The following is a 12,955-nucleotide window of genomic DNA, read 5'->3' as shown; positions in this document are numbered from 1 at the left end:
GATAGGGATGAGGGGGCCATGCATACCAGGATAGGGATGAGGGATCCATGCATACCAGGGTAGGGATGAGGGATCCATGCATGCCAGGATAAGGATGAGAGAGCCATGCATACCAGGGTAGGTGTTGTGATTGGGTCACCGAGGAGGAAAGCAAGACCAAGCCACAGAAAACCAGAGAGGTTGGTAACTAAGCGGATTGCAGACCCCCCCTGATCCTATCCACACAACTAGCAGTAGCCGTGGAGCGTACCTACGATGATACTAGACGCCTTGACACAGCCGGAGAACTAAATAAGCCTAAAGCAAGAAAGGGGAAATCTAAACTGTCCCAGAGCAGACCCCAAAGGAATAGATAGCCCCCAAACATATATTGTCGGTGAGACAAGATGAAAACACAAACGCAGGTAGGAAAATAGACTGAGCAAACGATGGGGCCCACACTAACTAGACAGGACAGGAAAGGACTCTGTCTGCAATCATGCAAAAAACCCTGCAAAAAATGCCCAACACGTCTGATAGAAAAATACTGAAGTCACTAGACTTCGCCCACTATATCAGCACTCTGGTATATTCTGAAAGCAGAGCAAAAAGAGGACAATCTAATAAGGGACAAAAACAAACTGGCACAAACAGTAACATAAGGATGGAAATTCAGCACAGCCCCCACCGGGGCTGGCTGACCACACAAACCTAAAATAGACAAAACCAAATCAAATGTGAACAATAGCAAAAGAGCACTTAGCTGAGCATGCAGGGACTGAGCTGGAAACTAAGACCTCAGGAGGCAGGAAAAAGTCACCAGCAGGGATAGAGGGAGTCAGCTGTCTTAAATCCAGTCAGAAATTACAGATATCCAGTCATCCTCATCATCAGGTGGCAGGCCACTGTTAATTAGTACAGCTCCATTACTTCCAGTAGCCACCAGAGGGAGCCCGGAAAGAGAACCAGCTCCACTACCTTCACTAGTAATCAGAGGTAGGCCAGAAAGTGAATTCACAACAGGGAGGGATGAGGGATTCATGCATACCAGGGTAGGGATGAGGGGGCCATGCATACAAGGGTAGGGATGAGGGGGCCATGCATACCAGGGTAGGGATGAGGGGGCCATGCATACCAGGGTAGTGATGAGGGGGCCATGCATACCAGGGTAGGGATGAGGGGGCCATGCATACCAGGATAGGGGATATTAAGTACAGAATTGACTACATTTTTTGCTTCAATTTTTTTTCCTAATTTCTTGCTCTAAAGCCTAGGTGTGTCTTATAGTCCAAAAAATACGGTATATATATATATATATATATATTTGTTTTTCTCAGTGAACTCATTCCTCATGTTTGGCCTCATTAAAATAAAAACACTCATACTCCGCTGGCGTGCCAGCTCCACTTCAGTGGTGTTGAGACTCACTGTCCTGGGGCTTATGTGAGGTTCTCACATCACACGAGCCCTGCACCCAATCACCGGCAGCTTCACTGTTCCTGCCTTCGGACGTATTGGACATCAACATGAAGCCAGGGCTGCGGCTGCTCTCTGGCGGCCTCATGATGCTTGATTTGTCCAAAGGTGGGGACAGTGACGTCAGCGCTGATTGGGCACAGGGCTCACATGATGTAACAACCTCAAAAGAGACAGAAGAACACAAGTGCCGACACCACTGAAACGGAGCCAGCATGGGAGGTTTGTGTAAGTGTTTTTATTTTAACAAGACCAAACATGAGGAATGAGAAGGGGTTGTCCAACTAGTTGTCAACCTTTTTATCAAAAATCCCACACAGGGAAAAGTCATTATTATACTGAGAGTGTGAGAAATGAATTACAGGAAAATCGTATGTTGTTGACAATGAAAAATAACTCAGATGAGGAGAACCTATATATATTATTCACAGATTGTACAAAAGCATGATGCACGCGGCGTGCGTTCAAGAATGGAATATTATATGGGAGTTTTATAGGATAAATTCAAGGTGAGAATATTATATGGGCGTTTTATAGGATAAATTCAAGGTGAGAATATTATATGGGAGTTTTATAGGATAAATTCAAGGTGAGAATATTATATGGGAGTTTTATAGGATAAATTCAAGGTGAGAATATTATATGGGAGTTTTATAGGATAAATTCAAGGTGAGAATATTATATGGGAGTTTTATAGGATAAATTCAAGGTGAGAATATTATATGGGAGTTTTATAGGATAAATTCAAGGTGAGAATATTATATGGGAGTTTTATAGGATAAATTCAAGGTGAGAATATTATATGGGAGTTTTATAGGATAAATTCAAGGTGAGAATATTATATGGGCGTTTTATAGGATAAATTCAAGGTGAGAATATTATATGGGAGTTTTATAGGATAAATTCAAGGATGGAATATTATATGGGAGTTTTATAGGATAAATTCAAGGTGAGAATATTATATGGGAGTTTTATAGGATAAATTCAAGGTGAGAATATTATATGGGAGTTTTATAGAATAAATTCAAGGTGAGAATATTATATGGGAGTTTTATAGAATAAATTCAAGGTGAGACTATTATATGGGAGTTTTATAGGATAAATTCAAGGTGAGAATATTATATGGGAGTTTTATAGGATAAATTCAAGGTGAGAATATTATATGGGAGTTTTATAGGATAAATTCAAGGTGAGAATATTATATGGGAGTTTTATAGGATAAATTCAAGGTGAGAATATTATATGGGAGTTTTATAGGATAAATTCTAGGTGAGAATATTATATGGGAGTTTTATAGGATAAATTCAAGGTGAGAATATTATATGGGAGTTTTATAGGATAAATTCAAGGTGAGAATATTATATGGGAGTTTTATAGGATAAATTCAAGGTGAGAATATTATATGGGAGTTTTATAGGATAAATTCAAGGTGAGAATATTATATGGGAGTTTTATAGGATAAATTCAAGGTGAGAATATTATATGGGAGTTTTATAGGATAAATTCAAGGTGAGAATATTATATGGGAGTTTTATAGGATAAATTCAAGGTGAGAATATTATATGGGAGTTTTATAGGATAAATTCAAGGAGAGAATATTATATGGGAGTTTTATAGAATAAATTCAAGGTGAGAATATTATATGGGAGTTTTATAGAATAAATTCAAGAAGAGAATATTATATGGGAGTTTTATAGGATAAATTCAAGGTGAGAATATTATATGGGAGTTTTATAGGATAAAGTCAAGGTGAGAATATTATATGGGAGTTTTATAGAATAAATTCAAGGTTAGAATATTATATGGGTGTAAGGACTGGGACTGTGTACCTGTTGTGTCTGCTCTTGACCTTAGTTCAGTTGGATACTGCCCTCAACCAAAATGGAGTTGCTGGCTTCACAGGGGCCATCTTGTTTCCTGTCTGATACTCCTTGTTTTCCTGTCTACTGTATATATAAGGGAACTTTGCACACTATGCCTTGCTTGAGTATCTTGTACCTTACTTGCTGCCAAGCTGGAAGGACCTGGAACCTGCTTGCTTCTTCTAGTCTTCAGGATACCCCACCTGTTTTGATCTACGTACCATGAAAGGACTCTGTTGCTTTACTCCGGCTCTGCACCCACCCCGGCTATGGTCTGCCCTCCATTAGGAGCCTGCATTGCTGGACTCATACTCACACCCTCGGTCTGTACTACTATATCTGCCCACTCTAAAGACTGTCTTATTGCCTGCTTATCTGTAACGTTGCAGTTTGCATCTGTTATCCGGAAGTTCATATCTCTACCAATAGATATTTACATCTTGAACTGTGATATACTGTGTTTGTCTTCATTTCTGACCCACGTCGTTGGGCTTCATAGAACTTTAGTATAAAATTATAACAGAATACACAAGCCTCAAAGATGGAGCTCACTGGGTCAGATACAATGGAGACACGGGTGAAAAAGCTGTGCTCATTTGTCACAGGACTGCATGGAGAGCTTCAGGCGATTAAGACCATGCTGGGGGCATTAGTCCCAAACTAATCACAATGTAATTGTGGCTGATACTTCTATCCAGGCTATAGCCTCTCAAATGTGGAGACTACAGCCGCAGCTGCGGTTCCAGCCCCTGTTCCAGCTCCAGGTCCGGTTTTTCCCAAACTCCCACCATTCAGGTTTGGTAGAGAAAGAGAGAAATTCCGTGGGTTTCTGAACCAGTGTCAATTGTATTTTTCTGCACATACGGCTCAGTTCGCAACCGAACGGGACAAGGTGTTAACCATGATAATGCTGCTGACAAGCAAAGCTTTAGCCTGGGCAAATCCGCTGATTGAAACCAATGATGCATGTTTGAATTCTCTAAATGACTTTATTGCTGCCATGTGTCAGATGTTCGATGATCCCAACCGTAATGTCACGGCAGAAGCTGCATTATTAACACTTCGTCAAGGAAAGCGTCCTGTGGTGGAATATGCTATGGAATTTCGGAGGTGGGTGCTGGACACTACATGGTGTGACTCAGCAAAATATGCAGTGTTCAGGAGGGGTTTGTCTGCTACTATTAGGGTATGTGCACACTTTGCGGTTTCTGCTGCGTTTCCGCAGCGTTTTTGGCTCTGCAGAAATGCAGCAGATTCTGCTGCATTGTACAGTACCTTTATTTCCTGTGGAAATAAAAAAAAGCTGTGCACATGCTGCGTTTTTTTCCGCGCGGTTTTGCTGCGGTTTTCAAAACGCAGCATGTCAATTGTTTGGTGCAGAAACGCTGCAGTTTTACACCTCATCCATTATGAGGTGTAAAACCGCAGATAAACCGCAGATATACCGCAGAAAAACCGCAGCACTTTGTCCTGCGGAATTCCTGCGATTTTTCTCTACAAAATCCGCAGAGACAAAAAACTATATGTGCACATACCCTTAAAGATGAACTGGCTCGGGGTGAATCACCTCCTAATTTAACTGACTTTATAAATCATTGTATCCGGATAGATATTTGTCTCACGGAGCGTCGGCAAGAGAGGTGGGCGGAGGCCAATCATAATAACCCCATATTCCTCCCATCTTCCTCCAGGGAAACCTAAAACAAGCCGTCTTCTCCGGCTTAGTCTGAACCTATGAGTGATGCGGTTCGGAGGCGTAACATCGACGCACGCAAGGAACATCGCTTCAGAGAAAATTTGTGTTTCTACTGCAGAAGATCGGGTCACTACATCTCGGTCTGTCCCGGAAAAAATCGCAAGTCCGCAGCTGCGGTAATCGAATGTGACTTTTCCGATCTTCTGTTTGCTCTCAGTCAAATACTTGCAGAGAAATGATGCTGGACGAGACCCCAGATTTCTCTGATTCTTGTTCAGAAGCATCATCACCTGTGGGTGGGGTAGTATTTCCAATAAGTACTGCTACGGTGAGGTCAGAAAGGACACACTTTATACTATTCCCATTGAGATCTGGGTGCAATCTTGTTGGATTACTAGTAAGGCCATGATTGATTCTGGGGCTAGCGGCAATTGCATGGACATTGCATTCGCTAAAAAACATGGTATACACTCGCAGAAGAGACGTTCACCGGTGTTAATGGAAACCATGGATGGGTCCCCGTTGGTGTCCGGACCAATAGACTTTCAAACAACACCTCTGAAGATTCGTATGGGGGAGGGTCATTCTGAAAAAATATCATTTTTGCTAATTTCCTCCCCTCACTTTCCTATAATTCTAGGGTTACCATGGTTACAACAGCAAAATCCAACTATCGATTGGAGGATGAAAGAATTGCAGTTTCCAAGTAAACAGACACCATCTGGAGAATTAACTTCTCAGGTCAGCCATCACAGGTGAGTTAGAATTACTAATTGAATATCAAGATTTTGCGGATGTACGCGATAAAAAGAAAGCAGACAAATTGCCACCACATCGGCCATGCGATTGCCCTGTGGAACTACTTCCCGGTGCTGTGATTCCATTTGGGAATATTTATCCCTTGTCTGGGCCAGAATTGAAAGCTCTCAAAGAGTATATTGACGAAAATTTAGCGAAGGGATTTATACAACCATCTTCCTCCCCAGCAGGTGCTCCAGTCTTCTTTGTCAAAAAGAAGGACGGTTCTCTTCGACCATGTATCGATTACCGTGAACTTAACAAAGTTACGATCAGGAACTCTTATCCGCTTCCGCTAATTCCTGAAATACTCGAGAGGGTGCGACACGCCAAGATCTTCACAAAATTAGATCTCCGTGGTGCTTACAATTTAGTATGGATTCGTCTCGGGAATGAGTGGGAAACAGCCTTTTGGTCATGATATGGACATTATGAGTATCTTGTTATGTCTTTTGGCCTGCGCAATGCACCAGCTACATTCCAACATCTGGCAAAGGATATTTTTAGGGATATACTCAATATTTTTGTTGTGATTTATCTGGATGACATTTTGATTTTTTCCAGCAATATAGAAGAGCACCAGCAGCACGTGAGAATGGTTCTGGATCGTTTACGGCAAAATCAGTTATACATCAAACTGGAGAAATGTGAGTTTCACAAAACGGAAATGCAATTTTTGGGGTATGTTATTTCTCAGAGTCTCAGCATGGATGCGAGCAAGACGCAAGCCATTTAAGAATGGCCAATTCCCAGGTCTGTGAAGGAGGTTCAACGATTCATTGGATTTGCCAATTTTTACAGGCAGTTCATTAAAACCTTTTCAGACATCATCGCACCCATTACTCAATTGACCCAGAATCATAGAATCGTAGAGTTGGAAGGGACCTCCTGGGCCATCTGGTCCAACCCCCTGCTCAAAGCAGGATTCACTAAATCATCCCAGTCAGGTGTCTGTCCAGCCTCTGTTTGAAGACTTCCATTGAAGGAGAACTCACCACTTCGCGTGGCAGCCTGTTCCACTCATTGATCACTCTAACCGTCAAAAAGTTTTTTCTAATATCTAATCTGTGTCTCCTCCCATTCAGTTTCATCCCATTGCTTCTAGTCTTTCCTTGTGCAAATGAGAATAAAGTTGATCCTTCTACAATGTGACAGCCCTTGAGATATTTGTAGACAGCTATTAAGTCTCCTCTCAGTCTTCTCTTTTGCAAACTAAACATTCCCAAATCCTGCAACCTTTCCTCATAAGACAGGGTTTGCAGACCGGTCACCATTCTGGTCGCTCTTTTCTGAACTTGCTCCAGTTTGTTGATGTCTTTTTTAAAATGTGGTGCCTGTTATGAATGAGTCACCGTAGGAGACAAAAGCAGAAATACAAGCTAAGTCCAGAAAACCAGAGAAGTTGGCAACTATCCGATTGCAGACCCCTGAACCTATCAATACAACTAGCAGTAGCCGTGGGGGGTTCCTACGATGCCCTAGACCCCTCGATCACAGCCGGAGAATTACATAGGCCTAAAGAAAGAAAGGGGAAATCTAAACTGCCCCAGAGCAGACCCCAAAGCAATAGGCAGCCCCCAACATATAATGACGGTGACGCAAGTTGAAAATACTAACACAGACAGAAAGATAGACTGAGCAAAGACGGGGCCCAAAACTACCTAGATAGGAAAGGACAGGAAGGCTGCTGTCTGCAATCTGCCAAAACCCTATCAAAGACATAAACCAACAAGCTGATATGAAAAAGGCCCTGAAGCAGCTAGGCTTCAAAACTAAATCAGCACTCAGGTATTTTCAGAAGACAGAGCTAAATGAATTCAGCACACCCCAGCAGGGAATGGCAGAAATCCAGAAAAACAAAGCAAAACAAAGTCAAAGCACCAAAGCAAAAGGCCGAGCAGCAAACTTAGCTTTAGAGGAGCAGGAATTCAGACTGGTCTCCAAGGATCCCACAGAGAAATCAACCGCAGGGCAGAAGGGCGTCGGCAGCCTTATATCCAGTCAGTAACTCCACTCAGCCAGTCATCATCAGCCTCAGGTGTTTGATAATCAGGCTCACAACTATTCTTTACCAGAAGAGGGAGTTCCTCGGGCCTCAGTAATGAAGGGGAAAATGAACTCACAACAGGTGCCCAAAACTGGACACAATATTCCAGATGAGGTCTGACCAAAGAGGAGTAGAGGGAAATAATGACTTCACGTGATCTAGACTGTATGCTTCTGTTAATACATCCTAGAATTGAATTTGCCTTTTTTGCTGCTGCATCACACTGTTGACTCATATTCAGTCTGTGATCTATTAGTATACCCAAGTCTTTTTCACATGTGCTGTCACTTAGCCCTATTCCTCCCATTCTGTATATGCTTTTTTCATTTTTATTGCCCAGATGTAGAACTTTGCATTTCTCCCTGTTAAAAACCATTTTGTTAGTTGCTGCCCACTTCTCCAGTTTATTTATATCTTTTTGAATCCTCTCTCTCTCTTCTCTAGTATTAGCTATCCCTCCTAGCTTTGTGTCATCAGCAAATTTAATCAGTTTACCCTCAATTCCTTCATCTAAATCGTTGATAAAGATGTTGAACAATACAGGGCCCAGGACAGAGCCCTGTGGTACCCCACTTGAGACATTCTTCCAACTGGATGTGCAGCCATTTACAACCACTCTTTGGGTCCGATCACTAAGCCAGTTATGAATCCACCTAGCAGTTGCCTTGTCCATTCCATACTTAATCATTTTTTCAATAAGGATTGTATGAGAGACTTTGTCAAATGCTTTGCTGAAGTCAAGATATACTATATCTACAGCATTTCCTTGATCCACCCAATCAGTGATTCCGTCATAGAAGGAAATTAAGTTAGTCTGACATGACTTATTAGTAACAAACCCATGTTGACTCTGCTTAATCACTCCATTCTTATCCAGGTACTGACATACATGTTGTTTAATAATTTGTTCAAAGATCTTTCCTGGTATAGAAGTCAGACTCACCGGCCTATACTGTAGTTGCCTGGGTCCACCTGCTTCCCCTTTTTGAAGATAGGAACAACATTTGCTCTTCTCCGGTCTTCTGGCACTTCTCCTGTTCTCCAAGAATTTTCAAAGATTATGGAGAGGGGTTCAAAAATTTCTTCTGCTATCTCCTTCAGTACTCTGGGGTGTAATTCATCTGGACCTGGAGACTTGAATTCATTTAGGTTAGCTAAGTGTTTCCTCACTATCTTTCTGTTTATAGATATCCTGGATTCTTCTATTCCCTTAATAGGACAGTGAAGAACAGTTGATGTTACATTTCCTTTCTGAGAGAAAACAGATGCAAAATAGGAAGTTAAAAGTTCAGCCTTCTCAACATCCTGTCTTACCATTTCATCATTTTCATCCTGTAAAAATCCTATAGCATCTTTGACTTTTCTTTTACTTTTGACATATCCCCAAAATCCTTTATTATTGCTTTTGACATCTCTTGCAAGCCTCAATTCATTTTCAGCTTTAGATAATTTGATTTGTGCCCTGCAAGTTCTGCAGACAGCATTATATTCTTCTTTAGATATGCCTCCCTCTTTCCATTTTATAAACATTTTTTTCTTCCTTTTTAGCATGTGCTTAAGTTCTGTGTTCATCCATCCTGGTTTCTTTAAATGCTTCCTATTCTTCCCTCTTTTCGGAATTGTTAACAACTGTGCTTTGAGAATTTCATTTTTCAAGATTTCCCATCCTTCCTGGACATTTTTGTCTTTAAGGATATCCAGCCATTGGATCCCTCCAATTCTCTTTCTGAATCCCTTAAAATCTGCCTTTCTGAAATCTAATCTTGAAGTCTGAGTCTTCAGAGGTCTTCCTCCTCTAGTTATCCAAAATTCTAAAATAGCATGGTCGCTACCTCCTAGGGTCCCAGCCACTTTTACCTCCTCAACCATTTCCTCCCTGTTTATAAGGATTAGATCCAAGGTAGCAGTTCCCCTTGTTTTCTCCCCTACCTTTTGGAAGATAAAGTTGTCAGCAAGAGAGGATAAGAATTTCCTTGACCTGTTAGTTTTGCCTGAGAGAGATTCCCAACAAATGTCTGGATAGTTGAAATCTTCCATGACAACTATGTCATATTTTTTGGAGAACTTGGCCATTTGATGCATAAAGAGTTCATCCATATCTTCAGCTTGCACAGGCGGCCTGTAGTAAATGCCTACAATGGTGTCCTTTCCATTGTTCTGTCCTTGTATTCTTACCCAAACAGTTTCTACAGAACTCCCAGTCTCTGAAGCTTCAATCTCTGTGCAGATATACGCGTTTCTAACATACAATGCGACACCTCCTCCTCGTTTATCAAGTCTGATTCTTGCAAATAAGTTGTATCCTTCTAGTCTTGTATTCCAATCATGTGTATTGTCCCACCAAGTTTCAGTGATTCCAATGACATCATATTTCTTTTCCTGTGTTAGTAGTTCCAATTCTCCTTGTTTGTTGCCCATGCTTTGTGCATTAGTATAGAAACATTTTAGTTTGTGATTGGTTTCTCTTTCTCCAATATTTTTATTAATTAGATTCTTTTGTCTTTGTTCTTCCTTTCCACTTCTAATAGCAGAGTTCTCAATAGCATTTGTCAGGTGTATGGCTTTTTCTGGTCTTTTGCTTCCCTTCCCATGTTGTTCTAGTTTAAAGCTCTCCTTACAAGTGTAGCAAGGCGACTTCCAAATACCTGCTTTCCAGTCTTCGTAAGGTGCACCCCATCTCTAGCAAGTAGTCCATCGTATAAGTAGTTCACTCCGTGATCCAGAAATCCAAATCGTTGCTGACGGCACCATCGACGTAGCCAGTTGTTCACCTGCAGAATCTTATTCCACCTCCTTGTTCCATGGCCATCCACTGGGAGGATGGAAGAGAAGACCACCTGCGCTCCCAGTTCTTTCACTTTCTTGCCTAAGTCTTCAAAGTCTCTGCAGATGGTTTCCAGGTCATTTCTTGCGGTGTCATTTGTTCCCACATATAGTAGCAGGAATGGGTAGTCATCTGTAGGTCTGAAGAGTCCTGATATCCTGTCAGACACATCTTTAATTTTTGCACCTGGAAGACAGCACGTTTCTCTTGAAGTTATATCCGGTCTGCAGATAGTGGCCTCTGTTCCTCTCAACAGGGAATCCCCCATGACCACCACTCTCCGCTTCGTCTTCACAACATTTTTCTTTCTCCATCCAGGAGGACTCTGAAGGCGTACAAGGTTGCTGTTTGTTGGCAAAGTCTTATCCTGATGTATTTCTTCATTGTTTTCCTGCGTGAGAGCCTGGTACTGGTTCCTGAGCAGTATGGGTGCTGACTGCCTCCTGATCCTCCTGCTTCTCTGGGTCACATGTCTCCATTCCCCTGTTTCTTCAGGTGCACTTCGAATTTCTTCTCTTTCTGTAACCTGAAGAGATAATTCTGCTCTGTCCAAGAACTCTTCACCTTCCTTAATGATCTTCAATGTAGCTAACCTCTCTTCGAGATTTTGCAACTTTTCATCCAACAGGGACACAAGCTTGCATTTGTGGCATGTGAAGTTTGGCTTTTCCACTGGTAGGTCTGTGAACATGTAGCAAGAAATGCAGCTCCTGGCCTCTTCCATATTGAGATTTCTTAAAAAGGATGAAAGATGAGCCAAAATTTGCGCGCCGATAGGCGCGTGGTTTTCCGATTTCCTCTTTTCAGCTGCAACGGCCAAAGCCCAGTGATCGTTGAGCTCGCGGAGACTCTTCACTTATCCCAGAAAGCACTGGGAATATGCAAATGATCTCCTCAAGACTCTTCCCCTGGTTTTCCGATTTCCTCTTTTCAGCTGCAACGGCCAAAACCCAGTGATCGTTGAGCTCACGGAGACTCTTCACTTATCCCAGAAAGCACTGGAAATATGCAAATGATCTCCTCAAGACTCTTCCCCTGGTTTTCCGATTTCCTCTTTTCAGCTGCAACGGCCAAAACCCAGTGATCGTTGAGCTCGCGGAGACTCTTCACTTATCCCAGAAAGCACTGGGAATATGCAAATGATCTCCTCAAGACTCTTCCCCTGGTCCGGATACAAGAGAAGAAGACGCCGTTTGTTTGGTCACCACAGGCACAACTGGCATTCTCTAAATTGAAGGCTAAATTTACTTCGGCCCCTATCCTCGTGCATCCGGACTCAGATTGGGCCTTCATAGTGGAAGTGGATGCCTCAGACTGTGCTATAGGGGACATACTCTAGCAAAGAACAGGTGAGAAAGATCTTCTACACCCCTGTGCTTTTCTCTCCCAAAAGTTGTCACCTGTTGAAAAAAATTACGATGTTGGGAATATAGATTTGTTGGCTATTATAACTGCACTTAAAGAATGAAGGCACCTGCTACAGGGGGCATTTCAACAGACTGTTGTGCTCACAGATCACCGAAATCTTGAATTCATGAGGTCGGCAAGGTGTCTAAAACCCACACAAGCTCGGGGGAATCTATTTCTTAATCAGTTTGATTTCATTATTTCCTATAGACCAGGTTCCCAGGTTCTCACAATGGGAAAGCCGACGCTCTGTCCAGGATTCATTCGGATGATGTAACCTTGGCTTCACCTCCAAGGACCATACTGTGAGAACGAAACTTCACAAGTGTGCTGCACAATCAAGACCTATTAAAGGATATTAAGGAGGCCTACGCCACAGATTCACTGCTGATTCAACCACCTACTCAGGTAAATTTAACCTTGAAGAATGGCCTTTGGTTTCAGAGACAACTTCTATATGTCCCGGAAACAATAAAATTAAGAGTATTAAAACTAATGCATTACTCTAAGATCAACGGTCATAGAGGAATCCAGAAAACTCAGGAGTTTGTGTCTCGTTTCTTTTGGTGACTGACTTTCCGGAAAGACGTTCAACTGTACATGTCATCATGTGCGGTATGTGCCAGATCAAAAGGCCCTCCCTCCTCACCTACTGCACTATTGCAACCTCTTCCTATTCCTTCTCATCCCTGGGGGTCTATCTCAATGGATTTTATTGTAGAGTTGCCAACATCCCAAGGAAAGAACATGATTCTAGTAGTGGTTGACCGACAAACCAAAGCTACTCATTTCATTCCGAGTACCAGGTTACCGATGGCCAAACAGACAGCGGACCTCATTGTACAAAATATTTTTCGATTACATAT

General features: G+C 42.1%; 1 protein-coding gene and 1 long non-coding RNA gene across 2 annotated transcripts in view; both read right to left on the bottom strand.

Moving 5' to 3' along the window:
* LOC141073949 (uncharacterized) overlaps positions 1-3,732 on the bottom strand; it is a 101,394-nt gene extending 97,662 nt beyond the window's left edge. The window contains exon 1 of the mRNA XM_073561478.1: positions 3,580-3,732. Within this exon, the coding sequence (XP_073417579.1) occupies positions 3,580-3,732 (153 nt within the window). The remainder of the gene's footprint in view (positions 1-3,579) is intronic.
* Positions 1-12,955, bottom strand: part of LOC141073990 (uncharacterized) — a 344,900-nt gene that overhangs the window by 205,238 nt on the left and 126,707 nt on the right. The window lies entirely within an intron of this gene.

The sequence above is a fragment of the Dendrobates tinctorius genome, unplaced genomic scaffold (assembly GCF_039654945.1).
Source record: "Dendrobates tinctorius isolate UK_male_01 unplaced genomic scaffold, ASM3965494v1 ptg000321l, whole genome shotgun sequence".
Classification (NCBI taxonomy): Eukaryota; Metazoa; Chordata; class Amphibia; order Anura; family Dendrobatidae; genus Dendrobates; species Dendrobates tinctorius.
The sequence above is the reverse complement of the archived record's forward strand: the minus strand, read 5'-3'. Positions and strand labels throughout refer to the sequence as shown.